The 26,701-nt window shown below is 42.0% G+C and overlaps 2 protein-coding genes across 2 annotated transcripts in view; both read right to left on the bottom strand.

Annotated features, from left to right (window-relative positions):
• Positions 1 to 3,769, bottom strand: part of gucy1b1 (guanylate cyclase 1 soluble subunit beta 1) — a 48,846-nt gene extending 45,077 nt beyond the window's left edge. The window contains exons 1-2 of the mRNA XM_037698237.1: positions 3,752 to 3,769; positions 3,398 to 3,471 (exon numbers count right to left, since the gene is read on the bottom strand). Coding sequence (XP_037554165.1) covers positions 3,398 to 3,471; positions 3,752 to 3,754 — 77 coding nt within the window. The 5' untranslated portion in view covers positions 3,755 to 3,769. The remainder of the gene's footprint in view (positions 1 to 3,397; positions 3,472 to 3,751) is intronic.
• A 1,458-nt stretch (positions 3,770 to 5,227) lies between these two features.
• On the bottom strand, positions 5,228 to 19,017 carry gucy1a1 (guanylate cyclase 1 soluble subunit alpha 1). The gene is made up of 8 exons (XM_037698236.1): positions 18,649 to 19,017; positions 18,473 to 18,528; positions 17,107 to 17,195; positions 16,305 to 17,020; positions 13,729 to 14,214; positions 9,812 to 9,955; positions 5,670 to 5,824; positions 5,228 to 5,437 (listed from the first exon to the last, which is right to left on the bottom strand). Exons 1-8 carry the CDS (start codon positions 18,865 to 18,867, stop codon positions 5,299 to 5,301), a joined length of 2,004 nt encoding a protein of 667 aa, XP_037554164.1. The 5' UTR covers positions 18,868 to 19,017; the 3' UTR covers positions 5,228 to 5,298.
• Between the last annotated feature and the right edge of the window lie 7,684 nt (positions 19,018 to 26,701).

Raw genomic sequence — 26,701 nt, 5'->3', positions numbered from 1 at the left:
ATAGATAGATAGATAGATAGATAGATAGATAGATAGATAGATAGATAGATAGATAGATAGATAGATAGATAGATAGATAGATAGATAGATAGATAGATAGATTCGCTCTAAAAGAGCACAGAATGTCATGCTCTGCCTCCAACTGCTCTCTGCCACCTGCCAGCGCTCTCGGCCACGCCCACTTTTCTGCTGCAGAGCGGAGATCATGACATGCTGCAAGAAGGAGCTTCTCCCAGCACATGTGGGCTGCACAAAGGTGCAGCAGGTGCTAAATAATTTATTTTAAATTAAAAATACATGCTGATCATGTGGATCATCCATCAATCAGTCACTTGTGTGTTATGCCTCATCTTACTTTGAAAAACCGCAATACAGCGAGTCTGCGAACGTCGAACTGTGAAGTAGAGAGGGACTACTGTACATATATATTGTATACAGTATATAGTATATGTATGTGCATATATAAAAATATATATTTATATATAAATTTATTTATTTATTTATATGTTATGTTACAAATTGCATTGGAAGGCTCATGCTGGTAATGTAAAAGCTAAAATGTCAAAAACTATTGTAATCCTGAATAAAATAAAACATCTCCTAAATAAGAAATCACTTTACATGTTATACTGTTGTTTCATATTTCCATACATGAATTATTGTGTTGAGATCGGGGGAAACTTGTATAAAACCAACACAAAACCTGTCTAAATGCTCTAGGTTAAGGAGGTTGAGGAGCATTAAGTGTAGAACCACTAGACTGAGGAACAGCTTCTACCCTGAGGGTGTTAGACTCATGAATCTCTAACCAGAATAATCACTGTGAAAAATCACATCATGTTGCTGCTGATCTGTTTCATGTTGCTGCTGATATTAGTGCTTTGTGTATTACAAAGTATTTAGCTGATGTTTTTCTTAGTTCATATCTTAGATCGTATTACTGTTTTTCTTTTACATTTTATTGTTGGATGTAACTGGGACCCTGTGTACATAATCTCGTTCCACCACATGTACCACATGAGGTGCAAATGACAAATAAATCTCTCTGACTCAGAAGAAAGCTATACGAATTATAAATGTGTCTGATTATTTTCATCCATTTAATTACATATTCCTTACATGGCATATTTTTAAATTTTAGATTTATTTAAAAACCAAAGTTAGAACAAATATTAAAAACAACTGTACTTCAGTTCGAGGGATTCAAGTGTGGAATAGTTGTGAGGAGTTTCAACTGTGTTTTTCACTCTTTAAATTTAAAAAAATGTATAAAAATAATTTACTAAACAAATATAATAAAATTTAATTGTTTGCTTTTTTCCCTATCCCCCCCCCCCCCCTATTTTTTTTTTATGAGTTTGTCTATCAACTTAGCTGGAATTCCTTGATATGCTTTAGAAAATTATATAGGAAGAATTCTGCTGCTTTGATTTTAATGTATAACAAAGTGAAGGTATACTAAGCTTCTGCTTCTACCTACACGTTTTTCAGTCTACACTTTGTGTTTTTGGTTCTTAATTTTTTTACGAAACTGGTTTGGTTCAGAATTTTGATGCAAATTTAGGGACAGGACTGTCTCATTGCTTCTTCCTGTTCCCTTTTCGAACATTTTTGTTTTGTTTCCAGAATATTTTGGTCGAAATATTTACGTTTTTATTTCTTTATGGGTTTGTTGAAATTTTTAACTGTTTGAAATGAAATAAAGGATTATTATATATATACAGTATAGTAGAAGTCACTACATCCTGTTCTACCAGTCATGTTATTTCCATGTTATTTACATGCTGAAAGGATTATGACTTGTTCCATGTTGGAAAAACACTTGATCACTTCAGACTCACACTGCAGACCATGTGACATCTTCACACAGCCAACATTATCCATACGTTATATTATGTATCTACATTATTTTAGGTATACACAGATATTAAAACCTTAAAACATTCACAGAGTGGCTGATCTAAACTCGGTACTGTACTCCTTAAACCTTTTTTTTTATGAACACATTAAACACATTATCTACAAAATGTTTAAATGAGGAATTTGTTATTAGACCTTGCGTATGAATTATTTTCGTCATTACCGGTATATCTCATGTACTGAAGGCCCAGATTTTTTGCTTATTACCTTGCTTACCTCCCCTCAGCGTTTTTGTGGATTATAGTTCTTACATTTACTATTACATTACTGTTTGACCTGTAGTTTCCTATGCTTTTACTAAGAACTATATGTTTTGTATGTATATAACTGTGAATGTTTAAAATAAGTCTTGTTATTCAGATCGGTTTTTCTTCCGAACGTTTTTCAGCTCATAACTTGTTCATCAGTTTTTGTTTTATTTAAACAATACATGTCTCAAAATGTTCGGCTCATGCAGGACATTCCTGCTGGGACTTAGCTTTGTCGGCCATGTTTTACTCATTGAAGATGACTGGAGCTTTCTTCACATTCTTCAAACCCTTTGAGCTTTTTACAGCATTTTACTTCTAATTTCATCTGTTGTTCTGCTTCAGCTCTTTTTAGCCTCTTTTTTAATTAATTTCAGCTGTTGTTCTCCTTCAGCTCATTTTAGCTTCTTTCTTCTTATTTCAGCTATTGTTCTGATTCAGCTTCTTTCAGTTCTTTTCAGCTGTTGTTCTGCTTCAGCTCATTTTTGCTTAGTTCAGTTCATTTTAGCTGTTGTTCTGCTTCAGCTTCTTTCTGCTCATTTCAGCTGTTTTTCTACTTAAGCTTCTTTCTGCTTATTTTAGCTGTTGTTCTGCTTCAGCATTTTTAGCTTCTTTTTGCTCCTTTCAGCTGTTGTTCTGGACTGTTCTGCTAATTTTAGCTTTTGTTCTTTTTTTCTGCTTCTTTCTACCATATAAAGTATTTTATGCTCCTTTCAGCCTCTTTCTGCTAATTTCAGCTTTGTGTTGTTGCTAATTTCAGAATTGTTTTGTAATCTATTCTGCCTATATCAGCTGTTTCTACACATTTCAGCTGTTTCTATGCTGATTTCAATAAATGTCAGCTGTTCAAATTTGGCTCTCATTAACAGGTTAGAGATGAAACTTGACTGCTGCTTTCAGCAGAAATCAGCAATACGTATTTGTGTTAGGCGTTATATAACTAAGCTTTACTTCTTTACATTTTGCAATTTTATTTGTTTTACATACAGATATAGATGTTAGAGTTATATAAGCTGATGACCACTCGTGCTGATCTTTGAATACATCTTTTACTACTTTAACAAAGTTTATGTTTTTATATCTTAGCTCAGGCAGGAAGTTTTTTAAAAAAAAAACTCTTTAGCAGCTGAATCTCTGAGTTTGATTGGAAAACAGGTTTAGTCTGTTTGAACCTGGACCTCTGACATGAAACCATGAACCCACCAGAACCAAACCCAGTCAGAACTCACTTGATGTCCTCCCACACTTCAGGTCCATAGTTCCTCAAAACCAGGAGCTCCAGGGCGTGATTCACAAACCCATACTGTAACAAAATACATCAAAAACATCATTATCTCAACATGCAGCTTTCATCAAAAACATCCATTCGAGCTGGTCTTTCCTGTCTGCCGTCGTGAACAAACGAACTAACGCAACATTCAAACGTTACAAATGTTCATTAATTCCGGCCAACATCCCCGGCGCGAGACTGCTCTTCCTCCGAACAGGAAACGTCAAAACGCAGACGAACCACGGCGCGCGAGACAACCTGATCTAGGAGGATTCGTAGAAAAGACAAACAGTTTAAAGCTTCGTCTATGTACCATGGCGGCGGCTGATTTGCCTCTTCGACTTTACTTTGCGATAAAAAATGATAATTCAGGCAAAGCCTTCATCGTTCCGTACAGATGCTGAGCGCCTCCGAGTCCATCCTGACTGTTCCCACGCGCGTTACAGACGTCGGGTTCAACCAATAGCAGAGCGGGAGACTCGTGATGTCATCTGTATCTGACCAATGGGAGCGAAGTTACTGTTGTCCTAGTGACGCTTGTCAACCTGTCATTCCCACTAAGGTAGTGAAAATGCTAACAGCTAATATCTATTAATTTTCTTATAGTTTCCTAGTGTTTTATTGTCAGAAACAGCTTTTTGTACTCACTTTTTTCTACTACTGTAATACTTTATCCATTTATAATAAAACTGAGAGCACACAATGCCATAAACAAACAAAAATAAATATAGACGTCTCCTGGGACACAGAGAATCAGTCACTTAGTTCATAACAATATTTATTGCACTTTTATTACAATAGAGTAATGAATAAAGCACATCATTATGAGTGATAGTAAGACATTCAGTGAAGTCTTGCTGCGTCATCTTCCTCTACATGAAGGTGAAGAACAACTCATTAAATATGGTGCGTAAAGGAGGAAAAACAACTTGTCATAAATAAATGTCAAGAAATTCACTGTGACAAGAAAATACACCTTCAGACAGATGCCTATGGTGTTCTGCTTGTGAAATAAAATTTAATGAGAAAAGTTGTGAGCAAACTTAAACTTTAAAATTAAACTATTCATGTTGACTACTAGGCTATAATAAAAATAAAAATTAAAAATACCAACTGAAGACAAAGAGACCATTTCATTGTTGGCACATCTATGAATTCCCATAAGGCACCTGAATCTGCTCTGCGTTGATATAATTAAATGAAGTTAAATTCCACAAATTAAATTACCTTTTTATCAGTTTGTTTGCGTTCCTTTTTATTTGTTGTATTTGTTTTAATTGCTGCTCGAGGGCAAGGTGCTCATAAATTTACACATCATTACAGAGCACTATCAGTTCAGCTACATCACATCTAAAATGTATTTTTATAACAAATATAACTATCTCATATAACAAAAATACTGTAACAATCTCACTGTGTAAGACAATTTTACTTTATGTGAAAAACTCTTTTTTGGCAACACTGTTTTTTTTTTAATTATTATTATTATTATTATTTTCTGTATTTTGCACCCTTTATGTTAAAAAGAATAAAACAGTCCCAAAGTCTTTCCTTGACGGTCTGCATCTCTGTGGTGGAAGCAGGAAGTGAAAACACAAGGATACCGAATTGCAGAGATGACTCATTCTGGAAGAAAACGTGGTGAGCTTCTTTCTACTACAGTTGTACAAATATATAATAATACAGAGACAACACGTCTGACAACGAACTGACATCTTTGTAATCAAGCAGCTGTGAAGGTTTTGACAAGGAGACAACCCCGATCAGTTCACAGAATTAATTTCTAGTCGCACTGTAATTCTTTGACTCTGTTTTTTTATTTCTCGTATCTGCAATTCAGGGATTCGTGGCAGCTTGGCTTCATTTCTTAGTCAGTTTGGAAGTTTTGAAGGCCGCCTCCAGAAAGTAACAAACACCAGGGATGTCTTCTGGGAAGTTGGGCGGAAGCTCCTGTCGACTCCTGGGAACAAAGATGAACTCTGGGCGACCTCTCAGCAACCTGGGGCGAAGAAGAACGCACAAATAAAACGTGAATCTAGAAACAATGTGGCAAATTATTTGACAGGAGAGAAGACACAGTTCCCCTCTAACAAGCTGTGTTTCCTGTCAAGAGCACTTAGATTAGAGTTCCCTGTTTCTGGCTCAGATTATACTCTGGAGGGTTCGTAGCTTGTTGAAGAGGACTGTGTGTTATCAGCAGGTAGGAGCCGCTGCGACGGCAGCGTGGTCACCTGTGGGTTGTAGGGCTGATGTTGATCTTCCTGGGCTGGCTGCAGGACTCAAACTTGTTGGCCAGCGTGACGTTGTTTCCAAAAAGACAGTACCGCGGCATCTTGACCCCAACAACGCCAGCCAACACCGAGCCACTGTGGAGGCCAATACGCATCTGAAAAAAATCAATCAATCAATAAATCTTCACCCAAATACTCCTTACTGTTAACTGGGTATTTAAAGAACAGGCATGTCAGATGTTCTGTAATGATTCTGTAAAACTTGTACTAACTTTAAAGAATCTTAATAGAGTTTATGGAAAGAGTATCAAACTCAAGGCCAGAGGGCCAAGCATGGCCCTTGTAAACATCACATCTGGCCCCCAAGATAATGTTTTAAAAGTAAATTACAATAGTCCTTCGTTTATCGCGAGGGATCCGTACCATGAAGACCTGTGATAAGTGAAAAACCGCCATGTAGGAATTGTACAAGTAGTATATAGTAGTTTATATATATATATATATATATATATATATATATATATGCAATTAAAGTTCTAAAAGAGCACAGAATGTCATGATTTCAGCTTCCTGCCCCTTCTGCTCCTTGCCACCTGCAAGTGCTCTTGGCCACGCCCACTTCTCCACTCTGCACTGTGAACAGCTCATCCATGGAGAACAGCTGATCAGCTACAGCAGGAAGTTTATCCTGCAGTATGGGCTGCACAAATGTGCAACTGGTGCTAAATATTTTAAAATAATTCATTTTAAATAAAAATGCCATGCCGATCGTGCGGCTCATCCATTAATCAGCCAATTGTGTGGCATGTCCAATCTTATTTTGACAAACCGTGATGGAGCGAGTCCGCGATAAATGAACCGCAAAGTAGCGAAGGACTACTCTATTTTTATTTCTTCTCATTTTACATAAAAACGGAGCATACTCTTTTAGAGCAGACTTCTCCTGAGAGTTGTCCCACTCTGGAGACCTTGAAATTTTGAACATTTCAGTAATCTTTGATTTTCTTGTAGAAAGAGCGACAAGGGATGTCAAATGAGAACAATGAAACTTGTTGAGGAACCTACAACCAAAGCTACCAGTCAGGTAGATGACTTTATTGAAATTAGCTCTTGGTTTGAACCAAGTTCTCATTTTTTAACAATGTTTGGCATGCTTGCTTCAAGTGATCTGTCAGGTTTCACAGTATGTGATGGGCATGACTCTCAGCTACTACCACACCAAATTTCAGATTATTATCTGAGTTACTATTTTTGTGATTGCAAAGGTTGATTAACTGTTGTGACCATCTTAAATTGGGTTGACTTCAAAAGTTAATCAGTTGTAGCTGCATAATCAATGATTAGTCTCTGAGACTTTCTATTAAATCCATATAGAAGTTCATGAAATATTTTGCTAACAGACAGACAGGCATGACTCTAACAGTTAATACAAAAGTTTAAAACAAGATCTTATGGGAGCTATTAGTGCTCAGAGCATACGTTGGGGATGACTCTCAGCCACTACCACACTGAATTTCAGCTCATTGTTTATAACGCTCATAGCCTTTTTTGTGTTTGCTAAAATCAATTAACTGTGGCAGCCATGTTGAATTTAGTTGCCTCCAAACATTAATCAGTCATAGATTTACATCCAGTGATTAATTTCTGCAAATGTAATTAAAATCTGACCTCTGATCCATGAAATATTTTCCTAACAGACAGATTGTTCACCATTTCCTGGCTGTGGCGTAGGCGATAATAGAATTGTTAACTCTGAAGTTTCTGTATACGGAGGGTTTTAATCTGCAACACTGAATGGAAATGGCCGTTTGAATCTCTGTGCCGCAGTTAATAAGTTCATTGACGTCCAGCTCATCACAGACCGACATTGGGATCAGGGCTCTGGGGAGCTGTAATAAAGATCTGGGTGCATGTTTGGGGTCATGTCCTTGAAAAGAACAAGGCTGGGATCAATCCAGCACGTCCACAACTGTACACAATCTCTGAATCTTTTTCTAAAGTACTTTATGCTTGTTTGACTGTTCTCAATGGTTAAAGCCAACATGTAAAGTTTTTTTTTTTTTTTTTTCAAGGGGGATTCAGACAGGCTCATAGCAACCAGAGGAGACATGTCCTTGGTGGCATTTAAAAGGCTTTTCTTCTAATCTGTTGCCTGGGAAGCAGAGGATTGTGAGAACATTTTGTTTTATTTACTCAAACATATTTCCAAAAGGTCTTGTCCATCCCAGGCCAGCCGCAACTGTTCATTTCTAACGAGGTGGCTCGTTACAGTGGGGGTGCAGAGACAAGCGCTATTGATGCACGTTGTTCACACATTTGGGATTGATTGTGACAAGTTCAATTATGTCCAGAGGCATGCGGGTTATGTAACCTGGTTTTGGTACTGTGATGGATTAGGGTCCTGCAGATGCACAGTACCAGAACCAGGTTTGTAATCTCATCTACTCATGAATAACATATAATCTTATCTGACTCCAGTAATGGTTTTAAGGGTTTTAATTGGCTCTAATTCATGTTTTTTTTTTTTCCTCAGAGGCTAAATGTATCAAAAGACATTTTGACAATCTTTTATCTCATTGAAAGTATAACACAACTGTCATTTGAAGGTTAGATTCCATTCCACCCCTTCCCTTACTCTTTGGTCCTACGTTTTGTACATTTATAAGGTGGGTCGGGGTCTCCCAGGCTTTTCTGAGTTATATTTTGTGGGGATGGGGAACAGGTTGAATTTTCTGACCTTTAGAATGGAGACTCGTCAATGTTAGTATTTTCTTCATCAAAACATATCCCAGCAAATACTACAACATAGTTTTTAAAGACTTCCTTAATGAGCATAAAAAATACATCATATCTTGAGGTCTGCTGTGGTAGCTGACCTACACGGCATGTACAGCTGTAATAATGTCGTGCCTGCTAAAGAATATTAGGAAGAATGGCGAATGGGTTTATTGGAGTGTCCCAGAGATTTTGCTTTAAACTGATAATTGAGATCTTTAAAATAAAGTTCTGCTATAAGATTATGAAGAGTTAACATCTTGTCTGCTGTAAATAACTCTCTGAACGACCTCAGTTTGAAGAAACCAAACCTTTAGTTTTGTAGGAATGATGACATAACAGGTACTCTGGGCGAGGCCCAAACCAAAGCAGACTGATGCTGTCTTAAAACAACTAGTTTCAAAAGTGTTGTAACTGTTCATGCAAAGGGAACTTTAAAAACCTGTAAACTGCTCTCAAACATTACACAGATATGCCTCCAGATTTATTGTATTCCTGTTGATAGAGCTACAGCTAGCTGCTGCTGCTATTTGCACAAACCACAGAATACCATGTAAACAACCATGTGTCATTCAACTGACGGGGATGTCAAGGATCATATTTAATACATGTTTGCCGTAGTGTCAGTAGGGATCCATAGCAATGCTGCATTCACATGTTCTAGCAGACTGTCAGAGACTATGTTGTCATCTAGCCTTGGAAACGGTTGCAGCTAGCTTGGTCATGATCTTCAGTCTCTGGTCAGCTGCCCTTGTATTCAGTTCCTCAGGGCTTTCCAGTGGGGTTTGGTACCCATACACACATAGTGGGGATAATATTTTATACTGGATCCCATTTGACATCGGATCTTTATTGTACTTCGTCAATCTGACAGCAGATTTCTCTCCTGAACGTTGGAACACTGGGTCTGAAATTGCTTTTGAGTCAATCTGGATGATGGGTATAATAGGTTTCCATTATCCCCCATCCTTCCCATATAGCCTCTTTCTCTATACTTGCTTTTATAGTAGCATTTGAACAGTGTTGCCTGCCCTTGCCCATGAATGTCTTGCTCCAGTAGCCTTTTATTCATCAGAATGTACAAGTCTGATTGTAATTGTTCACAACCTTTGCACAGAATTACACTTCAAAAGAGCTGGACTGGAGGAGGATTTGAGCCAACATTCAGGAATGAGATTTGAGCCCAAAACAATTAGGTTTTGTTGTTAAATTGCGACGTCTTGTCCTGCAATCATTTGTTCTTTACAGACAGAATATGATTTTTTTTTTTTTTAATAAAACTCTTGATGTGAAAACTCTTCCATTCCTGGATGCTGTGTAATCCGATTTAATAAGCAGGATCACAGAGATTGGTGCTCAGCCCTCACCTGTATTGGTTCTCCAGTTGGTGTCATGCATTCATCTGAGAGCTCCATCATCTTTAAAGCCATGAGTGCAATCTGGACAGCGTGGGTCTCACTCTCCTTGTGTAAACCACCAGCTACACAATAGGCGTCACCGATGGTCTCCACCTGGATAGAGTGGAAGACTGTTACAATGAAGCCGACTCGCTGAGACTGAATAAAGTCTCGCAGGAGCTTTTTTGTGGTCTCTCCCACCCAAAATCTGGAGCTTCTTCACAGCAACTATAGTCACACTTCAAGCTTCTGCGTTTCTCATTTTCATCTGAAAGTCTTAAATTAGCTCTGCGACAAGAAGACGAGGAAGCTTAAACACAACGACAAATGTCAAGTGGACATTCGTCAAAATCTCTTCGATATTTCCAGGACTTGGAGACAAAAATGAAACACAGAAAACTATTTTCATATGATTTGTAACAAGACGTAATCTTCACACGTTAAGAAGTCGAGGGTTTCCTTTGTTTGGTTGTGTTTTTTTTCTGTTTTTGTATAAATCTGCACTGGAAAGCACTTAGCCGAGCGACTGAGATAAAGTGAAACTATTTTTAGGCTCGTCTATTTGGAGTGGAAACAGGGTCCTGAAACAAGTTTTTACGAGACGTTTGACAAACGTGCTTCTCTTTCTGTTTTGCTTTAGTGACACTTTGATTACATGATCCAACCTCCCTGCAGATGAGCAGCCTTTAGCAGACGATAGCAGCCGAAGCTGTCATCACACACCGACTTCTCATTGTAAAACACTTTGTTGAAAATACTAAAGAGCTAAACACAGTTTTGCGCCCACCAGAAAGGAAAAATGTACGCTTATATTTATAAAAAGGTTATAGATTGTTACTTTTGGAATAATATTTTCAGCTGTGTGATAATTATCATTGATAGAACCGTGTCTTTGAAAGTTCACAAGCAACGTTAACGCAATAATTCAAAACAAAAGAATTTTGTATAAAAATAACTATAAAACATTGTGTGAAACGGAACAAAATACATTTTTTTCTTTTCTTTAAACTTTTACTCCTTTTGTTGGAAAGAAGTCAGGAAGACGACCTGCGCTGACAGAATATGAAACCATTTTACAACCAATATTGACGCGTATGGAAGGGCATGAAGAGCATCTCAGAGTATGGAGGAAGGATGCTGATCACCCTCCAGACACATCACTGCCTGATGCTCTGAATAATTTCTATGGCTGTTATTCTCACTGCACCACGGTCTCCGTCTCACCGGGACGCTGCCCTTTAGTGTGTCTGCAGCTGCCGTCAGGAGGACCCTGCAGAGGATGAACACACGGGAAGCAGCTTGGCCGAGTCAGGTGCTAAGAGTGTCTAGGTTCTGACAAACATTTTGACATCTGTCTGTCTCAAGCTATGGTGCCTGTCTGTTCTAAAAAAAATCCACTATTTTCCCTGAACCAAAACATTCGGCTGCAAAAGGGATGAATGACTATCATCCAGCGGCTCTCGCCTCGGCTGCTGTAACGTCTCTGGAACGGCTGGTTTCGGCTCACATCAAGGGCTTGGTCAACATCACTGTGGACCCTCAGCAATATGCTTCCAGGAAGCATCCGTGCATGTCTGATATGGATTGTCATTCCCCTGTTCTTGCTCACCTGGAGGCCTGGGACTCATTTGTCAAACTCCTCCAGCTGCATTTGACCCCATCCTCCCACAGACTGCTGATGGACTAAATCCACCCATGTGCCACTGGGTTTAGGACTTTTTGGCAGGTAGCCTGCAGTCTGTGAAGGTCTGTGGTTTCTAGCATTGTTCTCCCCACATGAATGAGTCCTGAGCCCCGTCTTGGACTTTTTACTCCTGTATGGGTGTGTCCGTATGTTTGCAGATGACACCGTTGTGAGATTGATTTTCAACAATGATGAGGAGGGAAGTAAAATACCTTTTTCATTCGATGCATCAGTGTGACATAAACCTAAGAGATAGAGATGGACTCCAGGAGGAAAGCTTGCACCTCATCTCCCCCAATCAACGAAGGAGAAGCCAGGCGGCAACTGAGGCATGCACCTGTCCACTGACTTCACCTGGGACACATCCACAGCCTGCATGGTTCAAGGTGATATCTCAGGGGCGAACTGCAGTCATGAAAGTGTCTCCAGAAAGTTTTGCAACTTTTTCTGGGTTCTCAATTTTCTTTGGTGGGTTGCGAACATGTGCAGCCCTGACTCTTGAGTCTGAAACATGTTCAAAACCTGTGTGACAACTTTTCTCTCAAAAACATCACAGAGTCAGCACAGGCATCCCCGACCAATCTCAAACCTCCCTGGACTGTGTGTTGGACATCTACTACTGATCTGAAGGGACCATCAAAATGGAAAGCCATGAGTCATTGCAACTAACTTTACATGAATGTTGAGTACAAAGCTGGCTGAGGTGTGTGGGCTGAGGTGGATCAAACAAAATAATGTGCATGGCCAAGAGTAAAAATTTGAAAGCCATGCACTAGAGTTGCATTCGGGCACAAAAAATAAGATCCGACCCGGCCCCAGCCCGTAGCTATCATTTCCAAACCCGACTCGATGAATTAACAGTACTGTAATTACAGGTCCGAACCCGAAAAACAAAGCAGACATTTTTAATTTAGCTTTGACTGCTTATATAGTTATTAACGGTCGGCGGACACGTGCGTCTGAATAAAAGGGGCAGAAGATTGGAGCTGAGGGGGTGTTTGCCATTTCAGAATCTCACCTGTTTGGATCGTCGGCCACGTGCGTCCGCAGAGTGCAGGCTGAACGTCCATTTGTGCGATGGATCGTTTCATGGCAGTATAGTTCCATTTGAAGCTTAACTGAACTTTATTTTACCTCTTTCAAGGCCGGTCAGCTCACGGTGAAATGGCCGCGTGCAGCTGGTGAAGGTTTGGCGAGCCATGTTGCCATATAATTGGACCACAGCAGAGCCGCTGACACGATCAAAAGCCCAACACCGACCTGGCCTGCCCATCCAGCACATTATTATGACCCGGCCAAAATTTGGGTCGGGCCGGGCTTCGGGCCCAGGTTAGAAATGACGGCTCTAAAATGAAGCCCAGTGAGATGACTCCTTAGAACGGCTCCCAAGGACTGGGCTTTTAAGATCATTACTGCCCTTGCACTTTAAAAATCAGAACCCATTTATGTGGATATAACATTGTTTTATCCTATATTGTTAATTGTTTTAATTATTCTTTTAAGATGTGTGCTGCTGACCTCTGTGCCAGGTCACCCTTGGAAAAGAGAACTTAATCTCAATGGGGTTTTATCTGGTTGAAGAAAGATGATGACGATGATGATTTACGAGGTTGCTGAAGCATGCAGACCTCTGTGCTGTTGTGCTGACTTCTTTTTACCTGTGTGTGAGGAAGCGTCCTGCAGTTTTCAGAACAGTTTGTGTGGAAAATCTCTAAGGCTGACAAGAAGGAGCTGCAAAGATGGATGTGATCGGCTCAAAAACTGAGCAACTGTCTCGTGATCTCGTTCCCTTCAGCTGTCCTCCGCAGTTAGCTTAAGTTTGTTTATTCTTTGTTTTATTTATTTTAGACTGGTATGAGGAGCATGCTTTTCTCTCTTATGTCTCAGACGTGATGAACGAGAAATAAATCTGGTTCTGAACAAACAAACTGTCTCCAAACGCTTTCTCAGTCATTTGAAGTTGTTCTTTCGGCTGCTCCACCTGCAGGGCAAACTCACGTGAAACATTAGTTGTTTCTGGAAGCAGCCTGGACTCGAACACACACAGCACTGAACACCAAGCTACCACAACCACCTAAACTGGCTGTTGATGTAATTAAACTGCACAAGTGTCAAACATCAACCTTTTTTAAGGTTGTTGATGTAAAAACTGCAGACTCACTGTACAAGAAAGAAAGAGTGCATCGTGTCTGGATGAGCCTACCTTGTAAATATCCAGCTCCCCACACTGGTGGTCAAACCTGGTGTACAGCTCGTTGAGCATGGTGATCACTTGCATGGGTGTGCAGACGGCACAAACGGCCGTGAAGCCCACCAGGTCAGAAAAGAGCATCGTGACCTGCTCAAACTTCTTGGCCTGGACCGTTTCCCCCTGCCACAGCTGCTGGGCCACGGTGCCCGGAAAGATAGAGAAAAGGAGGTCCACCGTCTTCTTCTTCTCCTCCTCCAGCGCCTGGTGAGCCTGCTCCAACGCCGCTTTGGCTTTCCCCAGCCGCTTCTTCAGACCGTCCTGGGCTTTGGCCTGTTCTCCAACCAGGACCACGTCCCGCAGAGCGTTATGAATGGGGATGTCTGACAGGTAGAGGCCACGGCCCGTCAGCTCCTCCAGCTTGTCCACGCACGGCGAGCCCAGGAACAAGATGGCGTTTGACTCGGAGACATAAATCATCTGACCTTTGAGGTCCGTGAGCTAAAAGGATGAGGAGAGATGGTTAGATGAAATCAGTAGAGCTATCATCTTGCAGTTTAAAAAAAACAAAGGTTAACCATCTCTGCCGCATTCTCTGCTAAACTTGTTGAGATTGATTTCCTCAGCGCCATCTAAGAACTTTGAAATATAAAATCGCATACAATCAAAACGTTACCTTCAGACACATGCAGAGATATAAAACTTCAAAAAAAAAAATCTTGATATTTTTACTTATGAAGCTGCAGCTGTGTGCAAACATCAGCCACAAGAATAAACCAGGTGAAACGGGTCATTTATAATCCCGTTTATAAAGTCCTACCTCACACAACGCCTTCATTAGCCACAACAGCACGGCACAGAGAAAATGTCATTAGTTGGAGGGTCTGTAAGTCCACTAATCTGTTCTAGACACTACAACTATGGGATGGATGGTTGTTATTTATGATCCAGACATGAACGGGGGCGTTAATGGTGTTCAGGAGATAACTTAGTTGGGACTTTTTACCATCCAACAGACACCCTGGTGTTTATATGCAGTATGCTTCCTGTCAAGGGGATTTAGGTAAAGGTTTATGGATTTTATCACTGCTAATGTTAAATTAATGTTGAGCCAAGTGTGTGAGGTCAGAGAGTTCTTGTTGTCTCCCAGAGAAGAGTCTGCAGACACCTGCCGTCTCCGAGCCTGAGGTCGAGGTCATCGTGCTGATGAGCATCATAAAAACACTTCCTGCTCACTGTCCGGTAGAGCTGTCATTTCTAACCCAGGCCCGAGGCCAGGCCTGGCCCGGGCCAAAATATTGTGCTGGATGGGCGGGCCGGGGCGGGCTCAGGCTTTTGATTACGTCAGTGGACACACGCAGCTGACAATCCAATTTGGATCAGCAGCCGTGTGTGGCTGTTTGACCGTGCACTGACTGGCCGGTAGAAAGAGGTTTAAAAAAAAAAACAGTTCAGTTAAGCTTCATTTGGATGACTGCCAGCGATCATCCAAGCCCAGCTGGACTCGGTCGCTGCATCAGCGGACGAGGACGACCGACGACCCAATTTGGATCATCAGCCGCGCACGTCCGCCGACAGTTAATTACTATGATAATTATAATATTATAATGACTATAATAATCCACTGACTCTTGTTAATAAACAAGAAATCGTATATCATCCTTTCTTTGAAATATGTTTTTAAATCATGTCAAACTGATTTGCTTACAAAAATTTTAAAAATATATATATATTTTTTTTAGGGTTCGGGCCTGTTCGGGTCTCAATCTGTCTGTTCCGGGTCGGGCTCAAAAAAAAACCCTACGGATTCAGGCTGGGCAGGATTTTTTTAGGCCCGAATGCAACTGTACTGTCCAGTTGCAGATTCACATGACGAGGCTCTAAGCATGTAACTTTGAACATCTGTGAAAGCTTGTTTTTGTGACCGTCTGCCCTTACAAGTAAACTGGTTGACAATCTTCTCCTGTCTTTGTGTGGCTTCATTTCTGTAAGTAGATAATGAAATGAGATATTTATCCAACACTTTCTTCCTTAAACTCAATTAGTAACTGACGCTCTCTGCTGCTCGGTTGTTTTAGAGTTTGCACGTGAAACGATCGTTGTAATCAAATGATTAGTTGTTTGTGTTTGGATCTGAGTGACTGTGAGCTCCGTGGTGAAACGTAAATCCTGTTCTTCCACCGACAACACAGCCGTGTTTTGGTGCGAGAGGCCGTCAGAAACGCAGCACTGACTTCAGGTGGAAGACGTCTACTCGCTCGCCCACTCTGATCTCTGTCATGTTTACTCATTAAAGCTTTTTTTCCTTCCTGATATCTGCGCGCTCTCACAGAAATAGCATGTTCTGGGTTTCATGGTTAAAACGAGTTGACATTTGCTTCTGATCTCCACGGGGCGTGTAATGTTGAGCTCTACCTCGGGCCAAGTGTGCTCAAGTACAACACTAATGGGCTCAACTGCTTGTAAACAGCTCCATTTTGTCCTCCTGACTCGCTCCGTTTGACACCAACAGAATCGTGAGAGAGCCTTTCCTGCCTCGTTAGCCACTGAAGGACACTTGCTCAAGTTTTTTCACAGGTTGGTCCGCATACCTTGCCTGTGTTGTCGGTGCTGGAGCCTCCATGTTTGATCCGGATGATAAACTGAGCGTTTAACATGGTCAGAATACTCTGAAAGGTGCATTTGATCTGTGGAGAGACAATGGAGAAGTGTTCCTGGAAGGTAGAGGATCGCCTCTGTCCATCCCTCCTGGTGAGCCTCTTCCTGAGCCCGTGTCCTATTTGCACCAGAACCAGGTCCTGGTCAAGGATCAGATGGAAAGGGAAGATGGTGGAGAAGAGAGAGGTAGGGAGGGTCCCAGCAGAGGTGGCCCGCAGGGGGCTGGGGCTCAGGATTTTGGCCTCTTTGACCACCACTGTGTACAGAAGACTGGTTTGAGGGCTGGACTGCAGGATGCTGTCTCTGGTGTTGAGGGGATCCTTCAACACCTCCACGGCCGTGCGGTACAGCAGGCGTGCAGCGGCTTTAATCACACCAGGGAAGAACAGCTCGGTGGTGGGGTCGGGGTTGAAGAAGTAGACCGTCAGCAGACCTGGATCCTTGTCCAAGCACAGCACCGATGGTTCGTTTCCACAGCGGCCCTCGCCCAGGTCGGGCTGCACGCTGCTCTGCTTCAGCAGGACATTGAAGCTGTTGAGGAAGTCGTGCAGAGCTCCCCCCACCACTCTCAAAATCTGCCCATCCTCCTCATAACACACGCTGAAGATCTCCTCGCCGAGGGCGACTTTCAGAGCGTCCATCTGGACTCCTGTCAGATACACGAGAGGGGTGGGATGAGTAAAGATCTGAGCCAGGCTGCATGCTAACATCAGTCGGCAGCTGATTGGTCATTACCTGTTTTGGTTGAGTAACTGTGCATCATCTCTACTAAATGTTCTGCTTCACTTCTGCAGGTCTGGTTGTGAGGACAACAAACGGCAGGACTGGAAAGTCAACAAATGGTAAATTTAGACACACGAGGCTCAGCACACGGCAGCTTCGGCCACGTTTGGACCTAAAACAAACCGACTAAAACAAAAAAATTAATAAAAGATACATAAAATAAAAACTGTCTGCAGGGAATTTCTAGAAGCTATTTTGTCAGAGTTTTTATACAAACCAAGAAGATATTTTGAAGAAGTGTTCAAACTGAGTCAGTTAAACTTGTTCTTCGGCTCACTGAAACGACGCTCCCTTCATCGTGAAAAATAATTCTGTTTAAAGCAAGGACCTGTTTGTGTCTACATTCCTCTAAGATGTGATGGAGTAAACCAAAAAAATCATTTTACAAAATGTGACAAATAATCTGCATTAAAGCCAAGTGTTTGACCTTAATTAATATTTTATGTGCTGTGCAGCAGGCTGGTTATCTAAAGACAGCAGACGTGCCTCTGGGTGGTTTGGCGTCAGCAAACCCAGCAGCAGTCTGACGAGCTCACACTGAAGACTACAGATCTCCATGGTAAAGGTGAAGGCTGCCAGAAGCAGCTCCACGTTCCTCTGACCAGCTGACAAGGGTATTTAAAGAAGGTTCATGGGACTGCAGCCAACCTACTAAGATGTGGACGCAAGAGCAAATGCAGCCCCCAGTTAATCAGACAGATAATGTGAACGGTACAAAAAGAGTCGTGGAAACATTAAGAGCATTCAGGCTGACCTCCAGGATGCGTTACATTTAGAGTGACGACGTGAGACCTGCAGGCTTCATTACTGACAGAGAAACATCGAAGGAGTCTCCTAAATATTTGTTGGCAAACTTTCTGGAACTGACGAGACAAAACTGGAGCTTTTTGGCTTCAGCCACATCAGTTTTTATTGAAGTTATTTATTGCTTGTTGTAGGAGGGCTCTGCTGACGCCAGAGAAAATGCAAAATGTGAAGATGGTCCCACAAAAGCACTACAGCCTCTGAATTTATACTGCGGTAAAATTCACGAAGGCCTACGTGAAAAGTAAAAGAAGAGCTCCCTGTTCGTGCAAACAACTGAGCTGCACACGTGAGAACATGCTGACGTGAGAAAACCCAGAATGCCTTCTGTTTTCTGATGTTTCCATGCATTTGTCTCCGGGTCTCCTCAGCTGCTGGACTTTGTGTCTCCAGCATCATGTGGCTCAGAGGAATGGACTGGTGAACAGAAAGGCCTGCAGCCTGGTTGCTGCTGATCTGAAGTCATGGCGGGGCCTGCAGGGTTGTGTCAGGTGAGATGAAGGGAGATGGTTACCTGCTGGGATCTGCTGCTGTCATCATTCTGAGCAGGGCAGCGTGCAGCCTCTCAAACTGAAACACATCATCACATCAGGGGGTTATCGCACCATACACGCACGTGCTCTCTGTGCGTTTTGGGCCAGAAATGCGCCAAAGCCAAAGGCTGCGTGCAACGTGCGTGTGTGAGCTCACCTCTGGGCACGCCAGTTTTCGGATGCTGTCTCCAAGTGTGTGCAGGCTAACTTTGCCTCTGCCTGCTCTGTGTCGACGCGCATCCTCGCCCGTTTGTCCGTGCACGTCCGTGGAAATCGGCAGGAGGTCCGCGGCGCGCTCCTCCGGGTCCCGGAGCTCGGTGCCGGAGAACGGACAGTCTCCGGAGAGCTGCAGCTCCTTCAGCTTGGCGCAGAACATCTTCTCCTCTTCCTCCTCTTACCTCACCTCAGAGGCAGCCAGATGTGCTGCAGCTGCTGCGCGCGCTCGGAGGAGGAATCCGAGCATCTCGTGGTCTCATCCAGGACCAAGCTGCTTCACATGGACCTCACCAGAACCAGAGAGAGGTCTGGATTCAGGCAGAGCTGATGGATGGAGCCAGCATCAGCAGGAGACCAATGAGGCGGAGCAGGACCACGAGCTCAAGTCCAATCCGTGCGCGACAGGGGCTGGAGCGGCTTCTGAGGGACCTATCAGCCGAGACAGATCGGTTCCGAGCCACTGCCCGCGTGCAACACTGTTTTTTTTTAGTGTCCCCAAGATTATCGTTTGTCTGTGGAACCAGAACCCCCTCCCTGAAGAACACGAACCAAAATGTTCTGCTGGACTTTGACCTGCAGAACCTCCGAACTCTTCTGCAGACCTTATTCGTCTGCATGCTGCCACCTGAGAGCGCGTGAACAGGTGCACCTGGTGTGCACGCGCCTCATGTCTGCCATCAAACTGAAGACAGGAGGTGGAAAAGCTCTGATGGAGCCTTTAAGCTGCGTCAGGTCCTCCAAGTTATTTTAGTGTTTGTTTTTAGTTAAACGTGTTTTTCTTCAGGTTTTTTTAATTCACTTTAAGAAAACAGCAACGTTCAACTCTTCTCAGATACTCAACACTTTGGTGCTACAAATATATTGTACAAAGTACAAAGTACTTTTCCTGATTCTCTGCCCAGACATGTGTTAATAATAAAATCACGTCTAGACTGAACTATTGTAATGGTTTATTATCTGGGTGTCCAAATACTTCTTTAAAAAGTCTTCAGTTAATCCAAAATGCTGCTGCCAGAGTCTTAACTGGAGTTAGTGGGAGAGATCACATCTCTCCAGTTTTAGCTTCTCTCCAATGGTTCCCTGTCAAATTCAAAATTAAATTCAAAATCTTACTTCTAACCTACAAAGCTCTCAACAACCTAGCTCCATCTTATATTTGAGATCTTATTGTTCCATATTTTCCTAACAGAGCACTTCACTCTCAGGCTGCAGGTGTGGTTCCTAGATTTTCCAGGAGCAGAATGGGAGGAAGATCTTTCAGTTATCAGGCTCCTCTCTTGTGGAACCAACTTCCTGTTTCTGTCCATAAAGCTGACACATTGTCCAGTTTTAAAACTGGGCTTAAGACTTTCCTTTTTGATAAATCCTATAGTTGGGGTTGGCTTGTTATGCTGCTATAGGCTTAAACTACTGGAGGACAAATTGACCTAATTTCTTAAATAAATTCTGCCATACCAAACCCAGTGTGTCGAAGCAGATGGTCACTTGTCCTGAGCCTGGTTCTGCTAAAGGTTTTCCTCATGAGGGAGTTTTTCCTTTCCACTGTCGCCTTCATGCTTGCTCAAGATGAAGTTAGACTCAAAGCATTCATCACATAAATAATGTTATTAAGTTACTTTAAATTATGTAAATGTTTCTGTTCAGTGTCCTGAGATGACTCCTGCTGTGACTTGGTGCTATAGAAATAAAGTGAATTGAAATGAATAAAACAAGTTGAGGCTGACTGTTGCTTTATCACAGCAGAAAACATTAATTAATCTCCCAGAGTCAGATCTTAGATCCCATAAATACATCAAGCTTTGAAGAAGAAGAAAAATTATAAAGTGTTCCTGTCAGATCACTGAATTGTTCAACTAAATGTCAAGGATTGTGCTTTTTATTGTAAATTATGCCATGCTCCTGTTTCATTTGTTTTATATTCAAACACTTAAGGAAGAAACTTTATTTTATTTATAACATAATTGTTTTTAGTGTCATCATTTAGGTTGTGTCTGAAAAAACAAGGAGCTCTCAGCAACATAATGATCTCAAGTTAGTTGAACCACAATGAGCTACAAGTTGAAATCCAAGCTCGACTTCAGGGCTGACAGAGTTCTGACCAAATGTGCATTTATAGAAACGAGTCGGACTCAGTCATCAGTTGTTGTGTCACTGAAAAGACTGTGCTCACTGGTGTCACAAGGATTATTACTTATTGAAAATCATGGTTTCATGAACAGAAATAGTCTCCTGGGATCATCACGAAATCCAGCTGCTTGGCCTTGTTTGGTCTGAGCGAGCCGATCCTCGCTGAGGTTTTCATTTTCCCACAAGATAAAAACTTCACGCTGGATCAGAAAAACCCGGTGGTCCTCTGGAAGATGATAAATCTTGTGCTCCTCTTAAAGAAAGCAGAGTGAGTCTCGACAGCTGAAGGGAGTTCACGGTTCTTACCAGGACTGCGGTCCTGACTGACCCGGACCTGCTGAGGCCTCCTGTCAGATCTGGACCAGTTCTGACAAACTGGGTCACTGTGGATGGAGTTTTATTTTGAAATGGAGTCAAATAAAGACAGACTAAACCAGCCATGTGGCTAAGGACTAGTCCACGACCCAGAAGCCTCTGTCAGAAATTATTAGTTAGTTTTATTTATTTTAAAATGAAAATAAATTAAATCCAGAGTTTTTAACCGGAGCCAAACACCAGCTCCAGTTTACACGACTGTCAGCACAAAGTCAGCTTCACTTTAGAGCTTTACACAGAAATGAGTCGTGTTGTCTCTGAAAGCTCTGAGTTTTCAAACAACCACTACTATAAAAACCTGCTTAAAGCCACCCCCCAGGTGTAACACACACACACCCCTGTAGCACCCCTCAGGTACCCGTCAGGTGTAGCACCCCTCCAGGTGTAGCACCCCTCAGGTACCCGTCAGGTGTAGCACTCACCAGGTGTGGCACAGGTGTGGTGTAGCACCCATCAGGTGTAGCACCCACCAGTTGTAGCACCCACCAGGTGTAGCACCCCTCAGGTGTTGCACTGCTCAGGTGTAGCACCCCTCATGTACCTGTCAGGTCTAGCAACCCCCAGGTATAGCACCCACCAGGTGTAGCACCTACCAGGTGTAGCACCCCTCAGGTACCCATCAGGTGTAGCACCCACCAGGTGTAGCACCTACCAGGTGTAGCACCCCTCAGGTACCCATCAGGTGTAGCACCCACCAGGTGTAACACCTACCAGGTGTAGCACCCTTCAGGTACCCGTCAGGTGTAGCACCCGGTGTAGCACTCACCAGGAGAAAAACACACCAGGTGTTTAACCTGTCTTGTGTAGCACCCCCCAGGTGTAGCACCCCCCAGGTGTAGCCCCCTCAGGTGTGCCAGTGTTCACATGTGCAGCTGCAGACATAAATAACAGACTTGGTTTTATTTTAACTTAATATTTTCATCAATTTGCAGCATTGATCTGGTGAAATACTGCTTGGTTTTATTGTTGTTGTTGTGTTGTTGTTATAATAATAATAATAATAATAATAATAATAATAATAATAATAATAATAAGTATGATTACTATTTTGTAATTTTTGGTGGGGTGGGGGGGCCGATACTCTGTTCTGGAGCTTTTATAGTTCATACTTTATTTGTTTAACTCTAGAGTTTTATAGATTTATTATAATTAACATTATCACATTTATTTATTTATTTATTTTTACTGTTGATTTTTAACAGAAAAACCTGTTTTTAATTAGTTTAAATGGAAATAAAATTCTTTATATTATTATTACATATACTTATTATTTTATTTATTTATTATTTCTTTAAAAAATAATTATGAATAAGCGTGTCAGTCTGTAAATGGATAAAAAACAGATTGAACAATGTGTCAACAAGAGATGTCAATTTAATTTTAACAAAAAGCTTTTTTTATTATTTAAAAATCTGAGCTGACTGAGGAATGGAAATATTATCAAATGAAAACTATTTAGTTTTAACAATTCATTTAAGGAAATGAGGTAATTTTGTCCTCCAGTAGTCTAAGTTTATGGCAGCATAACACACAAAGGCACAGAGAGACACAGAGAGACACAGATACAGAGACACACAGATACAGAGACACAGATACAGAGACACAGAGACACACAGACACTGAGAGACAGACACAGAGACACACAGACACTGAGACACAGATACACAGATACAGAGACACACAGACACAGAGAGACAGACACAGAGAGACAGACACAGAGACACACAGACACAGAGACACAGATACACAGACACAGAGACACAGATACAGAGACACACAGACACAGAGAGACAGACACAGAGAGACAGACACAGAGACACACAGACACAGAGACACAGATACAGAGACACGCAGACACAGAGACACATACAGAGACACACAGACACAGAGAGACAGACACAGAGACACACGGACACAGAGACACACAGACACACAGACACTGAGACACAGACACACAGACACAGAGAGACACAAAGACACTGAGACACAGACACACAGACACAGAGAGACACACAGACACTGAGACACAGATACAGAGACACACGGACACAGAGACACACAGACACACAGACACTGAGACACAGACACAGACACACTGAGACACAGACACTGAGACACAGAAACACAGAGAGACAGAGACACAGACACACAGACAATGAGAGACAGACACAGAGACACAGATACAGAGACACACGGACGCAGAGAGACAGACACAGAGAGACACACAGACACAGCGAGACAGACACAGAGACACTGAGACACAGACACAGAGAGACATACACAGAGAGACAAAGAGACACACAGACACAGAGAGACAGACACAGAGACACTGAGACACAGACACAGAGGGACAGACACAGAGAGACACACAGAGACACAGAGAGACAGAGAGACACAGTGAGGCACAGAGAGACACAGTGAGACACAGTGAGACACAGTGAGACACAGAGACTAAATGAGACACAGAGAGACAAAGCTGCAGTTGCATCGTTGCCCGCCTCTCTCTGGCCTCAGACTTTAGGACATAACGGTGATTCAGCTGTAAGAATTAATAAAATGTCTGTTTTTTATTTCTTCTTCTTTTTGATTAAACTGTAAATTAAACTTTAAACTTTTTAAATGAAGCTGAATATTGTTTTGTTTCAACAGTTTCCCGTGTCTGTTCTCATTAAAGTGATCAATAAATGAACTGAACGTCCTTTAGAGACGAGTCAGGAATGAAAACCTGAGAGTCCCACAGCAGCAGTGTCTCAGAGTCTGCTGCTCATGGAGACCATCACTCAGCACTGGTTGTTTGTTTGTTTGTTGGTTTGTTTGTTTATGCTCCTGTTTACACTTGATGTATGATGACTCATCTCATGCAGCGAGTTAACGGGAAGATTAAACCTGTAAAATATATTTTTAATGTGTTAATCTTTCTTCAGATTGACGCTCTCGAGTCTCTCGCCTGGTTGAGTTCTGGAAGGACTGTGGAGGACAGGAGGATGTTTGGAGACGTGTCCTGCAGTCTTTCCTCTGGTCCCTGTGTCCCCTCTGTTATGACGGGGACACACCAGAGATGACAGCAGCAACACAACGTCCTCTGCTCCTGGCCAGGACTGGAACCAGAACTTTTGGTGGGTTTGAGTAACCCTTCGTATCACTCGCCATCGAAGGTGAAGGCGGGCGATAATGTTTTTGAGTGTCTTCTGTTGCCCAAATGTCCCCAACATGTTTATCTAATGTTTGAATGAAACATGCAGAGTCTGCACAGTTTCCAGTGAAAACATTGATTTTAATGTCTAAAACAGGGGTGTCCAACTCAAGGCCCGAGGGCCAAATAGGGCCCATATAAACATCTTGTCCGGCCCACAAGATGGTAAGACTTTAAAAGATCTTTTTATTGCCTCTCCTTTTGCAAAACTAAGCGTCCTTTACTCAGAGCAGACTTCTCATGACAGTTGGTCAACTTTGAAGTCCCCAATGATAGTTGTTGGTTTTTTGGGTTTTTTTTTTTTTGTGGGGGGGGGGGGGTTGCAATCTTTGATTTTAATAAACAGCAGCAGCACAAACATAAGTCTGTGTGAGCAGATGAGTACAAATGAATACAGCAGCATGAAATAATCAGCAGCATGAGATCAGCAACATGGATAATCAGCAGCACATATCAACAATCAAAGTGGCATTACAGTGATTTATTTTTTTTTTTTTTCACAGGGATTATTCTGGTTAGATATTCATGAGTCTAACAGCCTCAGGGTAGAAGCTGTTCCTCAGTCTAGTGGTTCTACACTTCGTGCTCCTCAACCTCCTTCCTGAGGGGAGCGGGGCAAAAAGTGTGTGTGCTGGGTGAGTGGGGTCCTTCATGATGCAGGTGGCCCTTTTCCTGCATCTGGAGGCGTAGATGTCTGTGATGGTGGGGAGACTGACTCCAACAGTCTTCTGTGCAGCCTTCACCACTCTCTGCAAAGCTTTTCTTTCTGCAGCTGTGCAGCCTCCATGCCACATGTTGATGCTGGAGCACAGGATGCTCTCCACTGCACACCTGTAGAAGGAGGTGAGGACTGAGATTCCCAGACCAGCTCATCTCAGCCACCTGAGGAAGTAGATCTCTTTGAATTTTGAAAAGGGTTCAAGAAAGTTAATTAGCTTAATCCACTGATTATTTCATGCTTAACATCAAGTTTTAATACGACATGGTTGTAAACATACAGATGATTGATTTCATATTGTACATTTTGTCATATTGATGTCTTAAATTGTGTCCTGAAAGGACAAGGTGTATATCTTTTGTGTAATACCATTATCCATTCCTCATGGTCTTTCCCCTTTTCTATCTAAAAAATAATGGGCCGCGCTCCTAGGAGCTGCAACCATGTGCACTCTGCCCATCTTTCGGACAACTGTACAGAATATAATCTTGCTGCACTTCATTGCAATGATAATAAAGCTTATTCTGATTCGGATATTTCTGCTCAAACAACTCATTTTCCCAGAAATTCAGACAAATTCTGGACATTTCTTTGAACCCACAGATCCAAAGCCGGCCTCATCTGCTTCAGGTGCAGAGCGTGTTCAACATAAGCTTATTCAGGCTACAAAAAATAATTTAAAGAGTTGTAAAAGGACTGTAATGTCAGCTGCTTCAGGTTTTTTGTTGCTCAAGATTGTGTAAATAATTCTGCTGTTTTGTCTCAAGTACTCTGAGGAGTATTTTTAATTAGTAGACGATAGACGGGTGTCTAAAATGCTTCCAGCCGAACATTTGTGACAGACGTGACCCATGGTGGTCCATGACCGTGCAGGGCCGCCATATTCACCACCGAGAAATATCTAGCTCTGCGTGAACTCGGCAACTATTAACACATTTTCAAAACACCTAACATTTATATATATATATATATATATATATATATATTAAAAAAACATGATCACCCATTAAAACAGAGAAAACTGATGTGAGGATGTCACGGCTTTGTTGCATGAGGGGATGAGCTGCAGGCACTGAAGCTGGAATAATCCGATTCTTTACGCCTTTCTACATTTTTGTGAAGACGAAGTGGCCTCAGAGACCTTTCACACAACTACACAACGTTTAGGCAGCTGAACTTCACACACTCTGGAGCTTTTGTGTCTTTTTTATCGCTTTAAACTAATATCTTTGCCTCATATATAAAACTCGGTTAATGCTATGAGAACATTTAGATTTAGTGTGTTGGCTTTGTTGAAAATGTTTTCTGTCTGGTTGGATAATCACCCAGACTTTTACCTTTCAAATCCAGAATTTGTGAAATAATTCCCAGACTCTTTGGAAAATTTTGTGGTCATAGGATGTTATATATAGGAAGCTGCGTTCAGGGACACGTTGAGCATGTCATCTTCCTGTTTGTGGACGGAAGCTGATAAATAAGTAACTTTTTCCTGCTGCAGTGATCTCCACCATGGTATGTACTGACAAGAGACTATACACACACACACACACACACACACACACACGTTCGATTTTGTAGGTA

This window comes from Nematolebias whitei, chromosome 3 (genome assembly GCF_014905685.2).
Source record: "Nematolebias whitei isolate Nwh7 chromosome 3, NemWhi1, whole genome shotgun sequence".
NCBI lineage: Eukaryota > Metazoa > Chordata > Actinopteri > Cyprinodontiformes > Rivulidae > Nematolebias > Nematolebias whitei.
The sequence above is the reverse complement of the archived record's forward strand: the minus strand, read 5'-3'. Positions and strand labels throughout refer to the sequence as shown.